This window comes from Panthera pardus, unplaced genomic scaffold, assembly GCF_024362965.1.
Source record: "Panthera pardus isolate Hobbes unplaced genomic scaffold, ASM2436296v1 HiC_scaffold_22, whole genome shotgun sequence".
NCBI lineage: Eukaryota > Metazoa > Chordata > Mammalia > Carnivora > Felidae > Panthera > Panthera pardus.
The window spans coordinates 68,611,629-68,638,603 of record NW_026526788.1 but is presented as its reverse complement, the minus strand read 5'-3'; the positions used below and the strand labels follow the sequence as shown (position 1 = coordinate 68,638,603).

The 26,975-nt window shown below is 42.1% G+C and overlaps 1 protein-coding gene across 4 annotated transcripts in view; it reads left to right on the top strand.

Annotated features, from left to right (window-relative positions):
• The window catches only part of GPAM (glycerol-3-phosphate acyltransferase, mitochondrial), a 62,690-nt gene that overhangs the window by 17,906 nt on the left and 17,809 nt on the right, over window positions 1-26,975 (top strand). For 2 of the 4 annotated variants that reach the window (XM_053909920.1, XM_019459434.2), the window contains exons 2-10: window positions 10,245-10,375; window positions 11,489-11,611; window positions 14,141-14,214; window positions 17,432-17,545; window positions 19,764-19,910; window positions 20,514-20,610; window positions 21,271-21,407; window positions 24,459-24,558; window positions 24,892-25,104. In XM_053909920.1, the coding sequence (XP_053765895.1) occupies window positions 10,274-10,375; window positions 11,489-11,611; window positions 14,141-14,214; window positions 17,432-17,545; window positions 19,764-19,910; window positions 20,514-20,610; window positions 21,271-21,407; window positions 24,459-24,558; window positions 24,892-25,104 (1,107 nt within the window). In that variant the 5' untranslated portion in view covers window positions 10,245-10,273. Of the gene's footprint in view, window positions 1-8,315; window positions 8,504-9,988; window positions 10,167-10,244; window positions 10,376-11,488; window positions 11,612-14,140; window positions 14,215-17,431; window positions 17,546-19,763; window positions 19,911-20,513; window positions 20,611-21,270; window positions 21,408-24,458; window positions 24,559-24,891; window positions 25,105-26,975 lie in introns of those variants that run through there. The other 2 variants (XM_053909919.1, XM_053909918.1) reach the window with 2 other exon arrangements.

Below are 26,975 nucleotides of genomic sequence, written 5' to 3'. Positions count from 1 at the left end.
CCCTCAGTGTCCTTTATGAGCAGAGCTCCTATAATAACCTGTAGTTTACATGTATCATAGGCAAGAAATAAACTTTGTTGTCTTAAGACTCTGAGATGTTTGTTACTGTATCATAACCTAGCCCATCCTGACTGATATAGAGACACCCTTTCCAGAACAAAGTGACCTTAAGAGTTCATATGAGTTCCAAAGATTTTAGAACAAATTCTTTGCCAGGCAAGCTCAAACAAATAGGATCTCTCCTTTGTCTCCTGAGTCTCTGCAAGAGGAGACTATTACCAATCATAGTAATAGCCACTGTTTAGTAACTCTTAACCATGCAGCAGGGACTGTGCTAATAATCTTGCAGCATACATGATTCCATTTTATCTAAAATTAACCCAATAAGGAAGTGGACATGAGCAAATCCACTTTAAAAATGAGAGAATTGAGGCCTAGAGAGGTTAAATAGATTGCCCAGGGTCACACAGCTGGTAGATGGCAGAACCAAGATTGGAACCCAGGTTGTCTGGCTCCAAAGTCCTTGCAGAGTTCTCATTCTGCTAGAAGGTTCAGGGTTGGCCTACTGGTGTCTTGACTCACAGCTCAGTTCTTAAACCAACTTCATCTGAGTGTTTTATAGAGTGGGGTTTAAAACATATGCTTTTCAGACATGGGACGTGACTATTCTTAGCTACCAGGCTCTTACCTAAGCTGGCTGAAATGTATGTTACGTGTTTGTGCTTTTTAAAAACAATTTTTTTAACGTTTATTTATTTATTATTGACAGCTGGAGAGAAAAAGAGCATAAGCAGGGGAGGGGCAGAGAGTGGGGGAGACACAGAATCCGAAGCAGGCTCCAGGCTCTGAGTTGTCAGCGCAGAGCCCAATGGAGGGCTTGAATCCACGAACTGCGAGATCATGACCTGAGCCAAAGTGGGATGCTCAACCAACTGAGCCACCCAGGTGCCCCTGTGTTTGTGCTTTAGAATCAGATAGATCTGAATTCAAACTGGGGTTCTACCAGGTACTAGATTCGCTTAAGCTCTTGCTGTGCATCAGTTTCCCCATCTGAACAATGGGGGTAATAATCCTTCCTGGCTTATGGGGCTGCCCTTGTTTTTCTGTTTGTTCTCAGATGCCCTCTCCATCCTTCCCTGCTCTACTTTATGTCTGGGAGAGGAGTGGACCCTGCAATCTCATTCCTTAGGCTTCTCTGCAGCTTGCTTCAGCCAATAGGAGGGGCTTGCAGGTGGTGGGAGGGCAGAAAGAGGAGGAAGCCAGGGAGGGTGTCCCTCCGTTTTTCAGGTGGCTCCTCCAGCAGGGGCAGCTCTGTGTTTTTGGCTCTTCCTAGGCAGCCCCTCTTTCCTTGGTCTCAAATGTTGCTCTGGCTCCTGGTTCTGTTAATATCTTCCTTTGTTGTTCCAGCCCTAGGATGGTGTCTGCTGTTGGAAATCTCTGGGCTGCCTCACAGTCCCCTTTTGTTCTTTCAGCTTTTTTAAGACCTTTCTAAGAAGGATTCTGTATGAAAGTCCCACTTCCAGTGGTCTGGCCCGAGCTGTTTTCTAGATTGTGCCATGGCTGATTTAGAGGATTGTTTGAGATAATGCCCGTGAAGTATTTAGAACAGGGCTTGGCGCATAAAAAGTGCTCAAACAAAGGTAGCTTACGAAATGTGCTCACTTTCCTCTTAGGGACATACTCTGTGGCCAGTTTGCCCCAGGCAGGCGCCTGCCTGCATGATAGCCTCTGAGTCATGCCCCGTCCTCCTTCTTCCAGGCTGGCCAGGTCTGTGGACCTGGGCTTCTGTTTTGATTCATCCTACTCTAATTTTTACAGAATAAAGGGCATGCGAATTCCTCCATGACATTTTTGACTCATGTCACAGTGTTGTTTTTAATTTTCAAAACTTCTTACTGTGGCTAAGAAAGCACTGCTTCATCTTGGGATAAAGGAGGCTTGGCTGGCCAACACCTCCCTCTGCCCCATTCCCCCTTCCTCCACTGCAGCCCGCCTGCAACTCTGTCTCTGTCAACTCTGTCCTCCTGCAGGGCTTTGGCACATGGAATTCTCCCTTCTTGGAAGGGTCTTTTCTGGGCTCCTTTCAGACAAGGTCCTTCGCACACCACAGCCTCGGGGTAGCTGCTCCCTCCTTAGAGGTCCTCCCTGACCACCTTCTCTACTGCTGCTCACTGCTGTTGACCTCTGTGACAGAGGCTGTTTGGATCTTCATTGTACTTTCCACGACTTGTCTCCGTCCCAACATGCCACACACCATTAGACTTTTAACCCCACAAGGGCAGGACCTATGTGTGACATCCCCATATCTTCATCTTGTATCCTCAGCGACTAAGAAAGACTATCTTAAAGGCACTCTTGGTCAGTATGTCACAAAAGAAAAGATGCTGAAATAATCTCATGTCAAGGGTTCGTAGAAGTCCAACAGTGATGATTTTTGGGGTCCTCCTCCTCTCCCTTACCCAGGCACTTATGCAGAAAGCTTGAAATCCAGTCTCCTTGACCACTGCTCCCTGCCCAGGCCCCGCGTAGTGTGTGGACCTCCATCCCCTTCACAACACGCTCGGCCACTGGGATCTTCACTGAGGCTCCCAAGACTCTACATTCAGCCCTCTCAGTCTTCCTGGGGTCACTCTCCTTCTGCAGACCGGCCGCCTCCAAGGCCCTCCATGAAGCAATCTCAGACGGAATCCAGAACCAGTATCCTCAACACCTAACCCCTCCTCAGCGCCGTGCTGGTCCCCAACCCGTTCTCAGACAACCTCTTCTCACACAATCCAGCTTACTTCCACAGGAAAAACAAAGGGCCCATTCAGGTTTTGTCTTCTTGGTGGCCAACCCAATCATTAGTTACTGGGTTTTTTGTTGTTGTTGTTGTTGTGTGTTTTTTTGGCTTTCAGCAACAAAAAGGCTGCTAATTGCAATTACTTAGCCTCCCTTAAGGGCTTGGGGAATCCAGGGTCTTCAACCAAAGAGCCTGACTACACTCCTGGGAGAAGGGGAAAAATACCTTTCATTTCTTAAGAATGAACTGACAAATTGTAAAAAAAGAAAAAAAGGTGACTTGTAAGCTCTTTCTTAATTAGCCTGCTTTACTAGTTGCCTGATCCAGTGCCCCAGATCCCTTCTGGAGCCGGTGCCCTGCCCTGAGGCATAGCTCATGGCTGAAACAAAGTCTGGATCCCTACCTAGTTCCTTCTGGCCTTCCTTCTTGGGGGTAGGGGGCTGGGGGTGGGGCTGGGTAGCCCCTTGGGGGTAGGGGGCTGGGTAGCTGTCAGGTAGCCCATCCTGTAGGAGATGCCAAGACAGATCTTCCAGAAGCCTGATGGCCTCCTGCTTGGGCTATTTGAAGTTTGTGGCTTAATTTACTACTAAAGCAGTTTTTAGACGAATTGAACTCCTTATTCTGCCACAAATGTGGTAAACTTGAGTCAGAGGGGTTCCATTCTCTTCTGGTCTAGGATTCTTTCTAAATGTCTGGCCTGAGGTCACTTCCATTGCTACAAGCCCCCACAAGATAGACTGGCAGGGACTTTTTTTTTTTTTTTAATTTTTATTATTTTTTAATTTAAATCCAAGTTAGTTAACATATAGTGTAATAATGATTTCAGGAATAGAATTTAGTGATTCATCCCTTACATATATCACCCAGTGCTCATCCCAAGTGTCCTTCTTAATGCCCCTTCCCCGTTTGGCCCATCCCCCCACCCAACACACAGCCAGCAACCTTCAGTTTGTTCTCTGTATTTAAGAGGGTCTTATGGTTTGTTTCCCTCTCTGTTTTTATATTAATTTTGCTTCCCTTCCCTTATGTTCATCTGTTTTGTATCTTAAATTGGCAGGGACTATTTCTTAACTCTTTCTCTCTCCCCCCACCCCCATATATTTGAGTCATTATAGTGGCTAGAATTGTGCTCAAAATTAAATATGAGTCAGACACTCATTTGCTTGTGAGTAACAGAAAGTAAGATTATCGTGGTTTAAACAGAGATTTAACAAAATGCAGAGGTATGTGATTGGTGGCATTGGGTTTGGACATCAAGTTACGGAACAAATGGGGGAAAAAAGTGAAAAAGAAGCCGTGCCAGCTCCCTGTTCCCTTTTACTAAGAAAGAAAAGCTTCTCTGGAAATCCTCGAATTTGACTTTCTCTTAGGTCTCATTGCCCAGAACTGGGTCACATGACCATCTTGGCTGTAATGGATAGTTGGACTATGTATGTCAGAGCATGCCTTTATTTTGTCTTATTTTTGAAATATATCTATTTGGGGAAAAGAATTCTAGATTGAGTTTTTCTTTGAGTACTTAAAAGATGCTACTTTCCTGACTTGTTTGCAAACTTCTGTTGAGACATCTGCTGTCATTTTATCTTTGTCTCTTTACATAGATATGCATCTTTTTTTTAATTAAAAAAATTTTTTTTTTACATTTATTTATGTTTGAGAGACAGAGCACAAGTGGGGGAGGGGCAGAGAGAGAATGAGACACAGAATCTGAAGCAGGTTCCAGGCTCTGCGCTGTTAGCACAGAGCCCGATGCAGGACCTGAACCAACAAACTGTGAGATCATGACCTGAGCCCAAGTTGGATGCCTAACCGACTGCGCCCCTTAATTTTTTAAATATTTATTTATTTTTGAGAGAGAGAGAGAGAGAGAGAGAGAGAGAGAGAGAGACAGAGAGAAAGGGAGACCCAGAATCCGAAGCAGGCTCCAGGCTCTGAGCTGTCAGCCCAGAGTCCGACGCAAGGCTCAAACCCACGAACCATGTGATCATGACCTGAGCTGAAGTTGAAAGGTCAACACACTGAGCCACCCAGGTGTCCCTTTTTTTCCACTCTTTTAAAATTTTCACTTTAGCACTGGTTTTAAGCAATTTAATGGTGATGTTCCTTAGTATAGTTTTCTATGTATTTCTACTTAGAGCTTGTTGAGCTTCTGGGATTTGTGAGTTGATAGTTTTTACCGAAATTGGGAAGTTTCCAGACACTATGTCTTGGAATTTTTTTTTCTGCCTGTGCTGACTCCTCCTCACTCTCATATTTGCTTCAGGGATTCCACCTGCATGTATGTTAAGCTCATGGATACTCTGCTTATATTTTCAGTCTTTTTATTCCCTCTGTATTTCATTTGGGATAGCTTTTATTGCAATGTTTTCAGGTTCTTTAACTTTTGTTTTTTTTTTTCAGTAATATTTAATCTGAAAGAAATGTAGGGGGGTGTGTGTTAAAAATCTCAGACAACGTTCTTTTAATTTCTAGGCGTTTGCTTTGGGTCTCTTAAAAAGATTCCATGTCTCGACCTCTTTTGGCCACATAGAATACAGATCTAATTATTTTTTTTTAATTTTTTAAATGTTTTTATTTATTTTTGAGACAGAGAGAGAGAGCATGGGCAGGGGAGGGGCAGAGAGAGAGGGAGACAGAATCAGAAGCAGGCTCCAGGCTCTAAGCTGTCAGCACAGAGCCCGAGGTGGGGCTCGAACTCACGGAGTGTGAGATCATGACCTGAGCTGAAGTCGGACGCTTAACCGACTGAGCCACCCAGGTGCCCCTCGAATTGTTTTTTAATGTCCTAGTTTACTGAGTCTGTAATCTCTGTCATTTCTGTGATTCTTTCAATTGATTCATTTTTCTCTGTATATGGACCATTTTTTCCCACTTTTTTTTTGTATGCCTGATCATTTTCAATTGGTTGCCAGACATTGTGAATTGGGTGCTGGATTTTTCTGATTTCCTTCAGAAAAGGAATTTCATTTCCTTTTCTGATTTCCAAGTACTGTTGGGCCTTGTTTTGGGACACTGTTCTTGGAATCGGTTTGATTCTTTTGGGGCTAGCATTTAAGATTTGTTAGGTAGGACCAGAACAGCAATTACCCTGAGGTTATTTTTACTCCACTCCCAAGGCAAGACCTACTGAGTCATATATTATGAGGTTTCTGATCTGGGTGCCAGGATCAGGTCCTGTTCCTGGTCCTGTATGATCGCTGGGTATCTTTCCACTCTGACTTGTGGGAACAGAACCAATTCCCTGTCCCATGCAACCTTTGGTGATTGTTCTCTCTCTCTGTCTAGGTGGCTCTTTCCCTGGCCTTGGTTAGTTTCCTCCCATTCATGTGCTAATCAGCTGAAGACTGGAGCATGACCTGTAGGTCTTCACAGCTCCTCCTAACACGTGTAGTTCTCTTCTCTCTAGGTCTCTACTCCCAGCTCCAGATGTTTGGGCTTCCCTGGTCTCCCGATTCTATCTCCTCAACTCAGGTAGTCTGTCTAGCTTTTTCTGGATCCCCCTCTCTGCACTGCTGTCTGGCACCTGCCTTAGTAAGCAGAGTGCTCACCTTATTCGTCTGCTCTCTCTTATGGTCTGCCCTGCCCTGCTGCCTATTTTATTTCTTTAGTTGTTTTAGTAGGAGAGTAAATTCAGTCAATGTTGTTCCATCTTAGCTGCCTTAGCTGCTGGATTACTATAAATTATTGTTGTTCTGTTGATAAAACAGATTGCTGAGGTTGTCAGCTGTTTCCGAAACAACTCTCCTTATGTAACCTGAAACACCTTGCATTGCAATCCACATCTCCTGCAAGTACAGTTCATCCTGGTGCAATGGATGTTACAGAAGAGTAACTACAAATAAACTCTGTGAAAGAAAATGTAATTTTCCCCTCTGGCTTCCATTTCCATTCCTGTAATGCTCTCTCTCTTTCATTTCACATTACTTTCTCTTTAGCTGTGACTTCAAACCCTGAGACGTTCCTCTGTTTTCTTTTTTTCTTTTTCTTTTTGGTCAGGGACCAGAAATCTATACACAAAATGTCATGACGTTTTGGGATTTGAATTCATGGTATTCTAGTCAACATAGCCTTTGAAGACTTAGGTGTGTGCTTGGAGTTAAGGTGTGTGTGGGTTTGAATAAACACAGGAATTTGGACTTCAAGCAGCTCAATCTTTTTTTTTTTTTTTTTTCTTGCATCGCCACTCCTACAGTTTTGGATTGTTTTAAAAAAAGGACCCCCCTGAATTCTGAGATGAATTTAGAAATAGAAGCTGAAAGTTCAAGAAAAGGAACTCTTGTTTTTCTTCTTGTTCCTCAGCTTCAAGAGTAGCTATTGAGGGTTTACCATAAATGAGTGCTGTTTTTACTGAGACCGAGAAAAGTCACTGATTTTGACGATGAGTTCCTACTCTTGTGGAAGAATGACACAGATTGATAAAGACCCAGAATGTGGCACCTGGGTAAATCTGTGAGCTTTCACAGAAGGGTGTGATTACTGAGGGCTGGAGAAGTTAGGGAAGGCTTGGGGACCTAGTTCAGGAAAGAATGATAGAATTTAGAAAAGAGTGGTGTGGGCACGATTAAGACTACGGGAACCCGTGTTTTGACTAGGGACAACCAGAGAGGTTGCTGTAGGAGCTCCTCTTGGCGACTGCGGGAAAAGTCGAGGCCTATCTGTTGGAGGCCTACGTGCCAGGCTCCGGCATGTGGACTGTGGAGAGCTCTGGATGGTTTTTGATGGGGGGACGCGGAGGGCATGTTTCGATAGAAGTGGGGGTTAACGTTCATAGAGGAGATGAGGACTGGCAGCAGAGGTGTGAGACCAGGGGCTCTGCTGCGTCTTAATCACCTTCGTATTCCCATCTGCCAGTTCAAACAATGTTTGTTGTTAAGGTGCGGGTAAAACGTTATCTTTTGCCTTCCGAATTGCTAATGTTCTTGATAACCACTGGCCTTGTCAATGGCATGACAAATATTGTGAAAGAACTTCCTTGTGACCCCAAGTTATTTTGTTTGAAGGGTTAGAGGTAGGCAGATTAGGACTCGGGCTCTTTTAAGCCTTATTTATTTTTCTTTCAACTCATTTTCTTCCATTGTAAGGAAAAGGCACTCAGCCACTGTTAACAGACATTACACAACAGGGCCGCTCCCGATCCGCAGCTCCCCCAACCCTGACAATTTCTGCAGAGTCTTACAAATTTCCTAACCCCACACACACGCACAAGGGAACCAAACGGCCCAGGCGAACACTCCCCAAAGAGCGAGGCGGGGATACAGACCTCCAGATAGGCAGAGTTGACACAATGGAGCCTCAGGCGCACGTGCAGCAACGCGCAGGCGCGCGCACACGTGACTCTGCGCCGAGGCAGAGTAACCTTCCGATTAGGCGCTCGCGCTCCGTTATTGGCCCCACCGGCCCCCTTGTGTGCGCAAGTTCTATTGCGATCCGAACGCGGAGCCCGGGCGCCGCCCCCCCTCCCCCCCGCCCACGTCTGAGGTCGGCCCACTCCCTCCGGCTCCGCTCGCTCGCGGGCGCCGCCTGCGTCATCGGGACGCGACGTTGCAGCAGCACCGGCGGAGACTTGAAGTGCCGGCAGCTGCAGCAGCCGCAGCCGAAGCCGGCGCAGCTGCCGGGAGCGGACCGCGAGGGCGAGAGCGGCTGCGGGAGGCTGCTCGGGCCCGGAGTGCCGCGCCAAGTGCGTCGTCGCCCTCTCCGTTGGACCCGGCGCGACGCCGGCAGGTTGTTCTCATCCCCCCCGAGCTCCGGGGTTCCTCCTGAGAAGTGGGCCCGGCTCGTGCTGGGTGGGGGGGTCGGGATGGTTCTGTCCCTGGGAGACCCGGCCGCGGTGTGGGCTCCCCTGGAGGAGGAGGGAAGTTCCCGTGGACTGAGTAGCCTACGCACCTCATTGCCTTTGAGGCTGCTGGGGTGCTCTGCAAGCAGCTGGTGCTGAGAACAGTCCGATGGCACATGACCATTGATGGGTCTGAGCGTGCACCGTGTGTCAGACGTTGGGTTAGGCACTTTATAGGTACAATCCAACCCTCCCAGCAACCCCCAGGAGGTAGGATCTAGCATATGCCCATTTTCCAGATGGGGAAACCCAGGCATAGAAGTTAACCAACTTGTTCAAAGTCACACAGATGGTCAGCAGTGGGTGGTTTGAATTCGGGTATGTTTGGCTTCCGAGGTGAGCCTCCTCCGATCGCTGTTCTTACAAAACCCAGAGTTGGTTCCCCTCAGCCGATAGTCTGGCGCCTCCAGATTTTGATTTACTTATGGACCTCGGATCAACGCTGTAGGGAGGGAGGAGCGAAGCCGTGACTTCCTATTGGCAATCCGCTCTCTCTTCTTCCACTCCTCCAGCTCTGGGGCCACCAGGGACTTTTTCTCGGGCCGCAGCGGGGCTCCCCATGCTTTAGCTACATTCTGCATGTGAAACTGATAGCTGATTTATTTTACAATCGTGAAGAGCTTTCATGCCAGGTGTATTGCTTTCCTGTTTTCTCCTGGCCTGTTAGGTTAGGTTGATGCCATGTTAAATTGTTAAGGATGTGCTATATAATGGTTGTGCCGAGGACAGTAGATGCCGCAGCAAACCCGTATGGGGATTATAACGAAATCAGAATATACGCTCCAAATAACAGTTACCCTGGATGTGACCTTTCAGAATTTTAAAGGAATAATTTAAGGCCAGGTGAGAAATAGACAAAAGCTGAAGCAATTTGACAATTAGGGAGTTTTTATATTTTAGGTTAATCTCTGTTTTCTTTAGCAGTGCACCGTTAGTGAACCTTTTCCCTTAGGGTATGAAAAGACATCGAAAAGGGTGAAAGCTTTTAAGTCCGATATTTCAAGATGGTGTGGTTTTGATTTAAAGCTTTGTAGATGTATTAAAAGTGCAAATGCCATTGCATTTAAGACATCACGAGAAAATTGAGAGCTCAATTCAGTTTAAGTGGGGAACTTTAGAGGCGCTCTCTCTAAAGGCTCTTGCCTTTACCCATGCTTCCATTGCATAGTATGTATGACCAAAAATTACCAGCACATAATTAAGGAAAATTACCTATTTGTGTGCATACATGTAACTTATATTTAATCAAATAAACACATGGCCTCCATTCTCCCAGGAACTGTTCAGTTATTAATGCAAATAAAGTAATTTTTCGTCGCCTACCTGAAATAAGCTATTATTTATGTTGCCCTTTCATGTCTGTTTTACCCAAGAAGTCTAAAGATGCAGATGTTGATTTAAAAAAAAAAAAAAAAAAAAAAAAAAGAACAGTCTACCGGAGATGATGTTGAGTTTAAACACATCAAACACTGTTTTTACACATCAACTAAACATGGTGGAAGCCCATCAGAGGTCATTTGACATCGTATGATGGAACAAAAGAATGTCGAGGTCAGAATTTTGAGTTTTGGTGTCTACTGTCTGGCTTATTAATTTAAATGGTGTATATATATATATTTTTTTTCATAGCACATGATCTGGGAGTTACCCCTTGTGACATGGATGAATCTGCACTGACCCTTGGCACAATAGATGTTTCTTACCTGCCAAATTCATCAGAATACAGTGTTGGTCGATGTAAGCATGCAAACGAGGAATGGGTAAGTTGAATAGGGGTTAAAAACATTCAAAGATGTTCATTTTAATGTTGTTTATGAAGGTGGAGAACTGGAAGCGACATAATATCGTGTAGAGGTTAATATCTAAAGAAACTGCCTCCAGCTGTTAGAAGGTATGCCTATGAGACCTCATATTTAAAAATTCTTATGGTTTTATGTTAATTGGGAAGAGACAGTTGGGTAGGATATTTAAGCACAGTGATTATGTTAAAAAGCAAAATACTTTGCATAGAAAAAAAAAAACCTAGGAGTTGTTTTGGATGGTGTACTTTCTGCATCTGTTTTCCATAATGTAATAAGTATGAATTTTGTAATGGAAATAAAGGGTTTTTTTTTTCTTCTAAGTGGGAAATAAATTTTAGTATGAATCTCAATTCAAAGGATATGCATTTTCTTGTATTGTGTTCCCCCCCCCCCCCATTTTGACATAACATGGCTTGTTTAAAATATTTCTTGAACACTCTGCTTTATATAAAAATGATATCAGAGTTTTGGGGGTTTTTCTGCTAATTTTTGAGAATGTTTTGTCTGGTATTTGAGCAGCTAATGAACTCAATGAACAAAATGTTTAAAACAGGAGCAGAATTTGACCCTAACTGGATTTTACAGCTATAATTTAAATTCCAGCCAGGATAAAGGAATGTTACATAAGTTTACCTTGTTTTTTAATTTAAAATATTTCAAGTTGTATGTAACAACTTGCTTACTATGTAAGACTTTGTAGTGCTTTTGTGGGCGTCTGTGATTGAAGAGGAATAAGATTAACTGTTCCCTGTATGGATCCAGGAGCCTGATTTTATTTACCTGCTACTGTCATGGGCTGTTTAATCTTGCCTTTGAACCTCTGAGTGTGCAGACGTCCTTGCTAGCCATTATCATTCTTCGGTGTTCAATTTTTGCTTATGTTCCAAGTTTTGTTCCAAGTGTTGATGATGGAGGGGAGTACCATGAAGGAAAATTACACTGAGGAACTTATATTACCAAAAGAAATCGAAGTACTAAGTTTCTCTTCTGAAATATCTTAGTTTTAGAGAGAAAGTGGACAAGTATAGTTTTCTTGCCATTCAGACACTTTTTCCCCTTAACATTTATTAGGGTGAGTGTGGTTTCAGACCTACTGTCTTCAGATCTGCAACCTTAAAATGGAAAGAAAGCCTAATGAGCCGGAAAAGGCCATTTGTTGGAAGATGTTGTTATTCCTGTACTCCCCAGAGCTGGGTAAGAGTGTTACTGCTTGTTGACCTTTAATAAACAGAGTGAAATTCCAACTTTGTGTGAATCTTATTACTGGGTAGTCTTAATGGACTTAATTCATTTTAAGAACTTAGGCCCACGTTTATAAACCAAATTATTTCAAGTAATGATGTTGACTCAATTTGTCTTTCCATTCATTTATTCAGTAAACATTGGTTAAACAGTTGATGCTAAGTGATAATTTGGTTGTTTTAGTTTAGTATGACTTTAGGGGAAGGGTAGATCTTACTTTTAGATAACTCTAAGAGTTGGTGGGAACCTTCATGTAACTTCTACATGTTGAACTTTTAACTCCATGTTCAACTTCTAGCAAGATGAGCAAGGGGTAGCAGGAGAGAGTTTTAAAGCTTTAAAACTATGGCTTTGCCCTACTCTCCTTTTGGTAAGTTTCTGTTGGGGGAGGGTGAGTAGGGATGGAGGGTGTCTGTTGACTATGATAGTGAAGGATGGTTACTAAATGTTAGGATGAAGATTTAATTTATTTTTTTGAGAAAGAGAGCGCAAGCACGTGGGGGAGGGGCAGAGGGAAAGGCAGAGAGAGAATCCCAAGCAGGCTCCATACCCAGGTCAGAGCCCCCCATGGAGCTCCATCTAATCACCATGAGATCATGACCTGACCCGAAATCAAGTGTAAGATACTTAACTAGGGCCACCCAGTTGCCTCCCAGGTGAGGGCCACCCAGGTGCCTCAAGGATGAATATTTTAAATAGAGTGTATACGGGCTTGTTGTTTGTATCTTGGTGAAACAGACACAATCATGCAAAATCATCCATATTACAGTGTAGTATTTGAAGAGAGTCACTCAAATGAGTGGTCAGCCTCTGTTGGCAGTTTGCTAGAGGGATGAGTTAGCACAGGAATTTAGAATCTAATGTGGCTGTGTTCTCCGGCAGTAGAGTTGCCTTTTAAAAGGTATGCCTGGACGTTCAGCTCTCTCTGGGATGGGCCAGTTATCAGGACAGAAATTCTGCCATCTAAGTGCCTGTCATTTATAGAGATTGCTTGTAATCTGTATAAATATCTAGCTGTACTGCATGAATGTTCTATTCTGGGTTGGCTTGGCAGGAAGTAGAATTCTGAGTCTGGTATAAGGGATTTACTAACTTGTGTGGGACCCAAGCAGTTTATGTTAAATATTCAGGTCTGCTCAAGAATGTCTTAATCATAAATATTGTTCCTTTTAGAACAGAAGTGCTATGTTGGTAGAATGGAACGGTCATGATAATTTGTGGTCCGGGAGTATGGCCAGTTCAGGTTAATAGGCCAGTAGAAATACAAATGTAAATAGATGATCATGTGGCTTTCTTTTTAGACCTGGCATCTTCTCTAATTCTAATTTTAAATGCTTAAAAGATCAAAATAATACCTTGACTCTAATGTGTTCTTAAGTCAGAAGAGAATATAGGAAATTACTTGGTGGTGGTGATAGGAGTGGTTTGGGGTAGGAATAGGTCAGTAGTATAGTATATAATTGATTTTTGCTTAAATACAGTTCCTGTTGGAGCTGAACTTGATCTTTGATGTTCTTCCATGGCATGTTTATTTAAAATGATTTTTAAAATACTTACTAGAGAACGTGAGTAGGGGAGGGGCAGAGAGAGGAGGAGAGAGAGGGAGAGAGAAAATCCCAAGCAGGCTCCATACCTTCAGCGCAGAGCCTGACATGGGACTCAATCCCGTGACCAGTGAGATCATGACCCAAGCTGAAATCCAAAGTCGGATGTTCAACCAACTGAGCCACCCAGGTGTCCCTATTTAAAATAATTTTAAATAATATTTTTATAATATTTTTTTGATATTTGCTACCCTTTCTCTGATACCGTTTTCCTGATCTCTAAAGAGATTCACTTAAATATTTTTATATCTTTTATTGAAGGTACATTATGCTTTCCCAACATTTATCTGTGGAAAGCTTACCTTTTTGTCCACACTGATAAAGCTATAGACTTTCTCTTTTGAGCAGAACTCTCTCTGAATTATCCCTTAAGGTTTCCTGTCAAGAGAGTCCCCTTCAGCCATACGTTTTCTAATGAAGTAAACATTTAGAGCAAGATGTAGATTTGAATATTAAAAACCCCTGTCAGTCTCAATTTTTCTGTCTGTAAAATGGGGATAATAATTACTGTGTCAGCATTATTGCCAGATTTAGTAATCTAAAGATAACTATGGTACGGTATTTTTACATGTGGGAAACACTGAAATCTTCAGTGTTCCTATCGTTGATTTAAGCTCTCTGTAGCTTTAACTCTTTTGGGTTGAGGGTGGGGAATGAGGCAGGACAGGGAGGCACAATTTCCTTTGCAAGTTTGTGACCTTCTCTGAAGGCCAAAAAGTACTTTTCTCAATAAAATGTAATTTTTCTTCATCACTTAGATTTTTGCAATGCCTAACTTCATACTTGAGTTATAAAAGTTATCAAGAAGTGGGAATGTGAGCTCTTTGCCAGAAATCCAATTGTATATTTATGTCTGTGTGTATTTCGTTTCATGTAGGATAAATTTTTCAACTCCAGTATCCCATCTTTGGGTTTGCGGAATGTTATTTATATCAATGAAACTCACACAAGGTAAAAAGAAATTTCTTATATTTCTAATACATCTCAAAAGAAGAACTGTAATAATCAGTGCCTATACCTTAAGATGAATCTCTTCATGTTTTTGAGTTAATAGAATTGAGCTTGTGACACAAGAGGCTTTATCTAAAAATTGGAAGCAGTACAGCCACCTGAGAGATCTGTTACTATTACTGCTATGTAATTATATGGTAACTATTTCATGAGGGTGTAGATATCACCTATAGCTTTCTCTTTTTGTTGTGTGTGTGTGTGTGTGTGTGTGTGTACATTTTAATTTTTTGATGTTTTATTTTATTTTTTGAGAGACATGGAAAGACAGAGTACCAGCAGGGAAGGGGCAGATGGAGAGGGAGTCACAGAACCCGAAGCAGGCTCTAGGCTCTGAGCTGTCAGCACAGAGCCCAATGTGGGGCTCAAACTCACAAACCACGAGATCATGACCTGAGCCAAAGTCAGACGCTCAACCAACTGAGCCACCCAGGCGCCCCATTTGTATATATATTTTTATTAAAAAAAATTTTTTTTTAATGTTTTATTTATTTTTGAAAGAGAGAGAGAGAGACCGAGTAAGAGCAGGGTGTGTGTGGGGGGGGGGGGGGTGGGCAGAGAGAGAGGGAGACAGAATCCAAAGCAGGCTCCAGGCTTTGAGCTGTCAGCACAGAGTCCGACACGGGGCTTGAACTCATGAACTATGAGATCATGACCTGAGCTGAAGTCGAACGCTTAACTAAGCCACCCAGGCATCCCAGTATATATATATTTTTAAAGCTTATTCATTTATTTTGAGAGAGAGTGAGTGGGGGAGGGGCAGAGAGAGGGAGAGAGAATCCCAAGCAGGCTGTGTGCTGCCAGGGCAAAGCCTGACGAGGGGCTTGATCCCATGGACCGTGAGACCATGACCTAAGCTGAAACCAAGAGTTGGATGCTCAACCAACCGAGCCACCCAGGGGCCCCTGTATACTGATTTTATATCTGAAGTGTGACAAAACATGGTAAAGATTTATCTGAGGAAAGGGTAGGGTTGAATGGCTTACAAATTATTATTTTATACTTAAAAATTGAAATCAGCCTGATCTATGGAGTTTTAGAAGATATTTTCCTATATTGAGCAAATGCTCTTTCATTTATTATTAGCTTAAGACTTTTTTTAGAATTCTTCCAGACTTCAGACACATGGGGATGGGCTGTTGGGCATCTGAGTGAGAGAAAAGAGGCTTTGTTTTAATGAATCTAGGCTAGGGGATAAGGGAGGGGGGAGGGAAGATTGTGTGAAAGTCTGTGAGGCGGGAGAGAATGGCAGCCAAAAATGCTACCAGTCCTTATAATTCTAAGAGTAAATGCCTGGGATAGGTCAGTAGTAGGCTCAGGTGATGAGAAATGCTTTAAATTCTGTGAAAATTTATCTAAGAAGTCAAATACTTAAATTTGAAGGCTTTCTGGAATTACTAATCATATTTTGGTGATGAGATCATAATTGAGAATGACAATACTTGCATATATATTAAATGCCTTTTTTTTTTTTTAATAGAACTAAAATCAAGGGACATATTTTTTCCCATTCCCATGCTACCCTTCTGTCTCTATCTTACATTTAAAGGAGAGAGGAGAAATTCTGGGCCACTGATTTTTTTTTTTCTTTCCCTTTTTGACTTGATTAAGATCCTAAGAAAAGGGATCTCATAGAGAGCCTCTTCTTGTTTATGTAAGTAGACATTTTATGTATAAAGTCAGAGGGTTCGTTGTCCTCAGTTGGAGGCAGTTAAGAAAAAAAAAAGCGTATGCCATATTGACTCAGTGATATGAAACCATTCAATGTGATAATGACTCGGTGATATGAAACCGTTTGGTGTAATAAACTGCCTGTGTGGTTGAGCTGGCTGTTTGGCTGCTCTGTGTGTTACATGAAGTGAAGGGTAGACATTTTTATACACACACACACACACACACACACACACAGAGCTTTCAGTCCATTACAAAAGGATTTCATCAAGAACTGGGACTTTGGGCATTCTTTTTTTTTTTTTTTTTTTAACGTTTATTTATTTTTTGAGACAGAGAGAGACAGAACATGAACGGGGGAGGGTCAGAGAGAGAGGGAGACACAGAATCTGAAACTGGCTCTAGGCTCTGAGCTGTCAGCACAGAGCCTGAAGCAGGGCTCAAACCCACAGACCTGAGATCATGACCTGAGCCGAAGTCGGATGCTCAACCGACAGAGCCACCAAGGCACCCCTGAGACTGTACATTCTAATAACAGTTCTGAAAGTATTCACTCAAGGAAGAATTTAGAATTAAATATTTACCCTATTGGACCAAATTTGCAGACAACTAGGAAAGGAGGAAGAAAAAGAGAATGTTAGCAAAAAAGATGAAGGAACGAGTGATTCCACAGTTCTTCCTCAAATTTCTTCAACTGAAGGCTTTTCAGAGTTCATGAATTTATATTTGAAATCTGGCCATTTGAATGTCCTTAAGGGGGAAATGATAATGAGGCATTACACAATCATTACACATGGTTTCAAAATACTGCATATGAAGGTTCTAACCTTTTTCTGAGTTCTCTGTCCCCAAGCCCCCATATAAATAACACATAGCCACCAACATTGGTGTGAATATGTCCTATCTCTTAGAAATGTCAAATGTGGGGGAAGAAAAAGGGAAAGAACTTCTGGCCTCATGAGCCCTGTATATAGGTGTTCAGGCCATACTTTAGTTATCCTTGACTTCCCTTGACTAGCCTTGTCCACTCATTTTGGGAGTTAGCGATTATCTTAGAAGAATTACTATAATAACAAAAAAGCCCTTTATGGTAGGAAAAGACTTCCAAATTATCTCTTTATAGCCCACAGCCATAAGCTATATTGCTTATATATACAGCATTGAACTTACTTTTAAAAAATGTAGTAATGAAATAAGGCATTTTTCTTTTGGTATTTGGTTTATTATTTGCAGAGTACACTATTCAGGCATTTTAGTACTCAAATTCCAAGTTTAAATTTTAGTTGAGAGTACATGAAAGAAATTGTGAGTGAAATTGCCACAGATCATCTTGAACTGCCAAGGAGAATTTGCTATAGGATAGCAACCAGATAGCAGGAATAGATGAAATGAGGCTTTGTTTCTACATCAGGGAAACAGCTGTATAATTTAAGCAGTTCATTTTAGGTGTTCCTAAGTCTTTTTTTTTTTTTCCCCTTTCACGTTGCAGGCATCGAGGATGGCTTGCAAGACGTCTTTCTTATGTGCTTTTTGTTCAAGAGCGAGATGTCCATACAGGCATGTTTGCCACCAACGTGACGGAAAATGTCCTGAACAGCAGTAGGTAAGGGTGGGGATGCTGTTGTAAAAGGAAGAGACAGGGAAGGGGGGTGGGGCAGGGCAGTATTGCCTTTATTAACCTTGGGACTCTGGGACTCTGTCTCAAGAGGGGTTTCCATTTCCAAATGTCAGATATTAAACTCCAAAGGAAAGCAAGGAAAGGCAGGAGAACAGATGGTTTTGGTGACAAGTGCCATGTGGGAATAGCAGTCTTGTTTTATGCATTAACGATTGAATGAATGGCTTCCTAATATATGAAAGGAGAGTTGGAATTCAGAGGTGCACGTATTTCCAGTTCTCTGTTTTCTGTAATATAAATGTTTGGGACCGTGTGTTTTCCTGTTTTATTTGTTATTTGTTTTTTGAACTTGCTACTTCATAAACATTTTTTTTAATGTTTATTTATTTTTGAGAGAGACACAGAGTGCAAGTGGGGGTGGGGCAGAGAGAGACGGAGACCCAGAATCGGAAGCAGGCTCCAGGCTCAGAGCTGTCTGCACAGAGCCCGATGCCGGGCTCGAACTCATGAACCATGAGACCATGACCTGAGCCGAAGTCAGGTGCTTAACCGACTGAGCCACCCAGGTGCCCCTTGTGTTTTCTATTTTATAACCAAAAGAGAAGCATGTTTGATATTTCTGTCAAATAATTTTTGAGTATGTAGGCACAAATTCTTGTACTAGAAAATCGTTACTAGAAATTTTAAGAGAATAAGGTTCTGTCCTTGCTCTCAGAGGAACTTGCTTAGAAAATAGCAGAGACTGGCTTGAAATAAGATCGAACAGGGCAATAAGTCATTCTCAAGTTTAGGCATTAGAATATGGGAGTTTGCATGAAGATCAGTCTCTACTGTGCCTCATTGGTGTGGCGTGTGGTGGACATCTACCTTGATTTGGGGGGCCAGAGACTACAGTAGTTTGAAAAGACTACTTAGAAATGTAGATCTGGGGGCGCCTGGGTGGCTCAGTTGGTTAGGCGTCTGACTTCGGCTCAGGTCATGATCTCACAGTTTGTGAGTTCGAGCCCCGCGTCAGGCTCTGTGCTGAGAGCTCAGAGCCTGGAGCCTGCTTCAGATTCTGTTTCCCCCTCTCTCTGACCCTCCCCCCTTCATGCTCTGTCTCTCCCTGTCTCAAAAATAAATAAACATTACAAAAATTTAAAAAAAATAAAAGAAATGCAGATCCTGTAGTGTGGCTATGAAGACCTGAACAGTGGTGGCACATGGCAGGTACTCAGTAAGTATTTATTGAATGAATGAGTAAATAGTTGATAATGGAGATTTAATTATCTTGTCAATTACTTGTAAAAACATTCCTGGCCAGATTGAAATAAAGGTATTAAAGGCCTCAGTGTCCTGTGGAATTGGTCTTTTGGTATTGATGAGTTATGGGGCTGTGTGGAGCTTTGCTCCGTGCTGGTCTAAAATCAGTAGCAACAGTGGGAGAAAAAGGAATTATTTGAAACTCCTTTGGGTTATTATATATTCTATTTTCTAGGTAAAAACCTCCAAGTATGTTTTATCCCACCCAGGTGTTTTGACTAGTAACTAGAATATTAAAAGTGATTTAAGGAGGTTTAATCTCGTATGTTCTTCCCCGAGTCACGTGGAAGATTTACCAAACTGGATTAAATCTTCTCTCTTAACTTCACTGTTTGTTGTTGTGTGTTGTTTTAATCTTGAGCCGCGCCTTTCTTACATTACTGGTTTAAAATGGAAAACACTTGTAAATATCTATGCCCCTCTTTGATCCCTCCTAGAGAGTTTTACATATAGTTCTAATAAAGTCACAGTATAAATGAGTAATAAATTAGATCTTCAAAAGAAAAATCTCATGTTACTTTGGCAGTGAGCTTTGGATACCTCTGAACTATATGCCTAAAGGGATAACGTTTCTTTCTCTCCCCTCTGCTAGAGTGCAACTTTGTGTCCCTCACAGCATATCTGGAACGTTTCAACTGATGTCATTGTTAACCCATTGAATTTGAGTTAAATTCTTAAATCTGCCTTCCAGATTCCTCAGGGATTCATCGATTCAGGAATATAATATCCCTAATATTCAGTAGGCAGCCAAACAAAACACATCTAACTTGAGCTTATTGTGTTAATCACATATTAAAGAGAAGATAAGTTTTGTTTTGTGGTTTATATCTATGATTTAGAAAATACTGAATGCAGGATGTCACATAGAAACAGTTACATTGTCTTTCTGCTTTCAATTCAGAGTACAGGAGGCAATTGCAGAAGTGGCTGCTGAATTAAATCCTGATGGTTCTGCCCAGCAGCAGTCAAAAGCCATCAATAAAGTGAAAAAGAAAGCCAAAAGGATCCTTCAAGAAATGGTTGCCACTGTCTCACCAACGATGATCAGGTATTAAAAGGCAAAGCAAAAAGCTTTCAATGAGAGCTGTTTTGAGCAAACAGGGACTGAATCATTGGGCTTTCCTAGCACAGTGGTTTTGGTCCAAAAGAAATTGGACATAATCTGATGGGAAAACTAACTCCTTTTTATTTTTATATTTGTATTCAAATTATGTGGGAAGTAGCACTGTGGTAGATTTTAAGGTTCCTTAATCTTTGTTAACTAATAACAGCCACTGAATTACTGCTGACCTCTCTCTAGACTTGTGAGCCAGGGTTCACACACCCATATCTTAAAGGGAGTGGTTTTATATGGCATTCTGCTCACCTAAATGTTCATCTGATCATTTGTTTCTGATGTGTAAAGTCTGCTGTTTGAGTGAAATGAAGATTTTAGTCTGTAATAAATAAAAATGGAAGATTTTAGTCTGTAATAAGTAATATGTATCTATGAGTCTATATGTAAAAGTTCAGATGCAGATACAGACACTAAGTCACTTGAAAGCACTTTTAGGTTGTAGGTTCAGAAACTTGAATAGGTAAAAGTCAACGTCTATATAAATGTATGTGTATGCATTTAAATTCCTTTTCTTCTCCCCCCCTCCGCCCTTAGACTGACGGGATGGGTGTTGCTCAAACTGTTCAACAGCTTCTTTTGGAATATTCAAATTCACAAAGGCCAACTTGAGATGGTTAAAGCTGCAACTGAGGCAAGAGTTTCTGTGATCTGTCATTGCGTTTTCCCCATGTTTGTGGATGATGTTAGAGCTCTTCTGTATGGAAATGTTCTTTTGTGTGCTGTGTGCATCCCGCCCATTCAGCAGACGCCCCCCTTGAGAGATGTACCACAGTAGCATTTGGCGAGCGGCTGAGAGGTGGGTGAAGGGGGACCTGGCAGCTGTGCAGGACTCCTTTGGTGGGTTGCTTTGCAACAACTCTGAGAGCAGGTGGAATAATCCCTATTTATAAATGAGGAAATATAAAGCACAGACAGATTAAGATTTCCCAGTCATGGCTGGTAAATGATCGCCTGTGATTTCAAGCCAAACCAGGCTTGCCTCTCGATCCTTTGCCTTTTTTCTTTTTTCTTTTTTTTTTTAAACATAATCAGGGCTGCCTCTCAGAAGACAGAGAGTCCACTTGAACTCTCCATTGTGCTTCTCCTTCCCCAGCTCCTTTTTATTGTGGCTCTGGTGGTTTTCAGCCGCGGAAGTATTACAATGCAAGACGTTCATGTTACTGGAAAATGTTTTTCAAGAACGAGTCGTTGATTAGCCCGTGTTTGAGTGATTCTGACCAAATAGGAAGTTGCGGAGTGTGATCCAAGTTCGTGTTTGAATTTGAACTTTGGCATTTTTTTCTTTTACTAGATGAATTTGCCACTTCTGTTTCTACCAGTTCACAGATCACACATTGATTATCTGCTGCTCACGTTCATTCTCTTCTGCCATAACATCAAGGCGCCATACATCGCTTCCGGCAACAATCTCAACATTCCCATCTTCAGGTAAGATCAGCTTGTTTTGAAATGTAAGGTATGGAAAAGATTGTATTTTAAATTTTTCTTTTTTTTCTTTTATGGTTTCAACCACATTACTGTAAAGATGACATGAGCTTCTTTACTTTCACTGTAAAAATTTGTTGTGGAAAAGTTGAAAAGTACAAAAAAGCTCTAAGACTATCACCGTTCTTCCTGTGTTCTGTATGGAATGCTTGGTGAACTGTGAATACCTCAACTTCATGGGCAATATTTATCAAATGGCTGAAAGGCAATTAGACCACATAGCAAATTACTGTATCAAGGTTGGCAGTAGGGAAGATGGGGGTGGGGGTGGACGGTGGTGTTGGTACAAAGTAGGTGAGAAGAACCACACCTGTTAACTTTGACCTCGTAATTTAGTAACACTAGAAACATGTAATGATTTCAGTAAGACGCAAAAGGTGTATTTTAGAAGTTTTCAGGAGGATGCGGTGGGTTCCGTTCAGAGGAAAGAGCATGTGAAGATGCAGAAAGTTTCAAGTGTGTGGTACGGTTAGGAAGCGGCAGACAGTTCAATAGGGTTAGGGTTAGAGTGCAGGATACGGTGGGAAGGGTCAGAGGCCAGAGGTGGCCATCGCGTAGGGAGTGAGAGCTGGGTCAGAACAATTTTTAAGCCGAGAGTTTAGAGTGTATCCTGTAGTTGAGAAGTGGTCAGATTTGCATTTTGAAAAGTCACTCTCGATTAGAGGGAGTTAGAACCATTCTGACTGTATTGTAAGAGTTCAGGCAAAAAATAACGAAGGCTTGGATTAAAATTTGTAGTGGTGCTCTTGGTGAGGAGGACATAGATTTGAAAAGTATTTAGTAAGGTGAATTTATAAGACCAAATGCTAGTCCAGAGTGGGAGAGGGGTTGATGAGGGAGGGACACTCCTTGATCTTTACCGCCAGGGTACTAGGTACATAGTGGAGCTGAGCACCAATGGGGAATGAACAAGGAGTAGGTTTAGTTGGTTTGGGATATTGAAGGCTCAAATTTCAAAGCATAGAGCATCCCTGAGGTCAGCTCTGAGTAAGCAGTAGGGAGTATGAGGAGGATGGACTTATAGCAACAGGAAGGGAAGTGGGCTTGTGGGTTGTGCACACAGGGTCTCACAAAGTGGCAGTCATCTCCCTTTCCTCAGCCCCACAGTCCAAGGAGCTCCTTCCTAATTGCTTGGCTCAGAGTTCTGTGGCTAACCAGCCTCATGTGAATGGTTGAGCGGAGCCATTCATTCATTCAGTCAGCTGATTCTTACCCAGCTATACTTTAGACAAGAGTGAAGAAGTGCTGTGTCCTTTCCTTCAAATTGCTCATAATCTGGGGAATGTAGACAAATAGCTCTAATACAATGTGATATACCCGCACGGGGCAGACATGCTTCTCTAGGGACTAGGACATCTGTTTACTCTTCTGAGCACCTCTTCCCAGTATTGAGGAACCTGGGAAGTTGCATTAGAAAGTCATCAGAAAGTTGGGGTGTCTGGGCAGCTCAGTCAGTTAAGCGTCCAACTCTTGATCTCGGCTCAGGTCTTGATCTTAGGGTTGTGAGTTCAAGCCTCATGTTGGGCTTCGCACTGGGCATGAAGCCCACTGGAGGGGAAGAGTGTCATCAGAAAGTTTTTGGCAAGCATAGATTTAGAGCCAAGAGGAGTGTTCCCTTGGGGCTCTAGGGAGGCCCTGCCCTGTACAGTTTGCCTTTCCTACAATGAGAATAACTCCTGTAATCATTCCCTCCAGGTTCTCAGCTTGGAAGTGCTCCTGGAAGGATCCCATGGAAATGCATGTTAAAAATTGATAATTTTGCGTAATCCAACTTTTCTTTTCATGAACTCTATGCCAGTCGTTGCTTAGCTCGTCATTCCTTCATACTTGACAGCCAGTCAGTGACCTTACCTGTTGATTCGCAGCTTTCTTTTGTTACGTGCCAACCTATACATTCACAAGTCACTTTCTGGGGCGGGTTGTTCTGTGGGTGGCTCATCTCACATTCGCTATGAACTTCTCTGCAGTCTTGTTCTCAGAGAGTGATATTTAGCTCTAGGGACATCTTACTGTTGCCTCCTTATCCTGACTACAGAAGATACTGGAAATATGTGTTGATATTGCTATTTTAATATCACTCTGTTAGAGAAGAATTAGGAAGAGGCTCTGCGTTTGGAAAGGTTGACTTGCGTATTATAAAATTTCATCGTAATATAAAAATCCAACAATGTTGTAGAAAGAAACAAGGGATTGAGAAAAGAATCGCTTTATCCCTGTGTAAGTGTACATGAAGCACATTTTTGTTTCACGTTTTGGAAAATTGGTTATGCTTGGTTTGGGTTTGATAAAATTATCATGGGCTCACAGAGACACTCCCTAAGCAGTACTTTCTTTTTAAAAATTTTTTTTTTTTTAACGTTTATTTATTTTTTTTTGAGACAGAGAGAGACAGAGCATGAACAGGGGAGGGGCAGAGAGAGAGGGAGACACAGAATCTGAAACAGGCTCCAGGCTCTGAGCAGTCAGCACAGAGCCTGACGCGGGGCTCGAACCCACGGACCGTGAGATCATGACCTGAGCCGAAGTCGGACGCCCAACCGACCGAGCCACCCAGGCGCCCCTAAGCAGTACTTTCTTGAAAAAATGTCCCCATAGGAGCTTTTGTAACCTCATATTCATTTTGTAGTTCATGTGTCAGAAGCACATTTCAGGATGTCTAATGGTTGGTGCCCTGAGACCCTTGACAGGATTTTAAAATTTAGCAGTATTTCATAATCCTCTTAAAATCTGTAACACCACCTTTGCAGGGATATTGTACAGACTTCTTTTGGTTGTGAACAGACATTAATAGGGCTTCAGTACACAAAGTGATGTTCTGAAGGCTGATGAATGATGTAAGCGACTGAAACATCAGTAATATGGAAAGTGGAAAAATGTCAGCAGCTCAAACGACATGTGGTTTATATTCATATGGTGTATGTTTTGAAGTAAGTTGGAATTTAAGTATTCGTATATTTTTCTATATAAATAACTAACGCATTCTTCAATATCTAGTACCTTGATCCATAAGCTTGGGGGCTTTTTCATCCGACGAAGGCTAGATGAAACGCCAGATGGGCGGAAGGATATTCTCTATAGAGCTTTGCTCCACGGGGTATGTATGCTGTCTCAGTGTCCTTAAAGCAGTTATAGTCGTTATTCCACAGTAGAAGAAAAAGAGACTTGATTGAGATTTAAAAAAAAAAAAAAAAAAAGAATGTTGTCTGTGTAATTATTTGAGTGGTATTGTTTGGGTATGGGTTTGATGATTATTTTTGTAATCACCAAAATAGAGCTTGGAGGAGCTGGCTTGCTATTATTTACGTGAGTAAAACACTTGGTCAGTAGTGAAGTTCTAGGTTATCATTTGTTGGAAGATTTAACTTGGCTGAGCTTGTTCTAAGTGGAGCGGGCTTGATTTCATGTTTACGTTCTCCTTCTGTTCCAGCATATAGTTGAACTACTTCGACAGCAGCAATTCTTAGAGATTTTTCTGGAAGGCACACGCTCTAGGAGTGGGAAAACCTCCTGTGCTCGGGCAGGACTTTTGTCAGTTGTGGTTGATACGCTGTCTACCAATACCATCCCGGACATCTTGATCATACCTGTTGGAATCTCCTACGATCGCATTATTGAAGGTCACTACAATGGCGAACAACTGGTAAGAGGATTGCCCACCCAAAAGTCTTCTTCACTTTCAAGTCTTTTGCTTTTAGAGAAGTGCTTTTGGAATTAGGAGGGTTTCTGGTACTGTTTAAAACAGGATACATATAGAATGGGCATGGTGAGTAGCTTTCATCTTTTGTGCGCCCCTGATGGGTAGTGCTAATGTGGCGCTTCCCTGCTCTCGGAGGGAGTGGTGTGGCTAGATTCTTCAGTGCTGTGTATAAATTGTAAGTTCAGCCTGATGAAATGCTGAGATCATGTTGCTAAAGCAATTTAGAATAAATTAACTTGGTAGGTGGCAGTAACTTCTTAGTAAACTTCTTATTGAAGTGAGTATAGTAAGTTGCAGAAGAATGCACAGATCATAAGCCTGTAGCTTGAATTATCCTATCCAAAGTGAACATTCCCGAGGAATCATGCACAGCAAGGGACAATATTATTGGCCCCTAGGAGCCCCCCTTGTGCCCCTTTCTTCACTGTCCCCTCAAGGGAAGGTAACTGTTGATCTTGACTTCTTACAGAATAGATTGGTTTTGCCTATTTTTGGACTCTTACCTAAATGAAATTGTGTAGTGTGTGGTCTTCTTACTTCTGGTTTTCCTTGCTCAAGTAGGTGTTGGTGGGCTTCATCCATGCTGCATATAGTTAGAGTGTGTTCATTCTCCTAGTCACGTAGTATTCCGGTGTATGCGTGTACTATGGTTTATTCAGTTGAAAACAGTTTGGTTTCTAGTTTTTTGACTGTGGTCAATCTTGTATATTTCTCTTGAACACAGGTATGCATTTTGTTAGGTATGTACCTAGGAGTGGAAATGGTTTGGTCATAAAGTATACATATGTTCAGCTTTAGTAGATACTGAGTTTTCAAGAGTGCTCTTACCAACTTCCCATTCCTCCCGGCATTGTGAGAGTTCCAGACAGATTTTGTTTTGCTCTTGTTTAGTGTGGAAGCATGCCAGAAGCTGAAGGACACTAGATAATTAGAGGCTTTACGAATGAAGTGATGAGCTGAACTGTTACCTGAGTTTCTCTTAGGAGACCCCTCCTTGTGTATATTTGTCTGCCTTGAATGTGTGCACTACTCACCCTGTCTCATGAGGCCATATCAGAGTCCTGTGTCCCTTATATGCCTGTCATCGTGCCTTATGTAAATTAATGTTCAGGAAATGTTACTAAATGAATAATAGGGTTAAAGGCCACCGTGGGGCTGGATTTGGCATTCAGTTGCCTAATGTTAGATATTTGGACGCTGGTGATCATCAGACTTCATATTAAGTGGTTTCTTTGACATCTTACTTTTCTCAGAACTGCAAACCGTTCTCCTTCCTGTTGCACCAGTTTTATCTTTCGTTGATTTGCAGTGGTATTTTTTTTTTCTTTTTTAAGCTTTAAATTTTAGTTCCAGTACAGTTACACAGTGTTATATTAGTTTCAGGTGTACAAGATAGTGACTCAACAGTTCTCTACATTACTCAGTGCTCATTGTAAGTGCAGTCTTCACCCCCTTCACCTGTTTCCTACACCCCCAGGTTACCGGGTTACCCCCTCTGGTATCTGTTTGTTCTCTATAGTTTTGAGTCTGTTTCTTGGTTTCTCTCTCTTTTCCTTTGTTATTTGTTTTGTTTCTTGGATTCCACATATAAGTGAAATCATATGGTATTTGTGTTTCTCTGAGTGGATTTATTTTGCTTAGCATTATACTCTCTAGTTTTCTCTCTGTCGCCGCAAATGGCAAGATTTCATACTTTTTGTGGCCGAGTAATATTCCATTGTGTATATATGCACCACATCTGTATCCATTCATCTGTCGATGGACACTTGGGCTCCTTCCATAATTTGGCTGTTGTAAATACTGCAATAAAATAG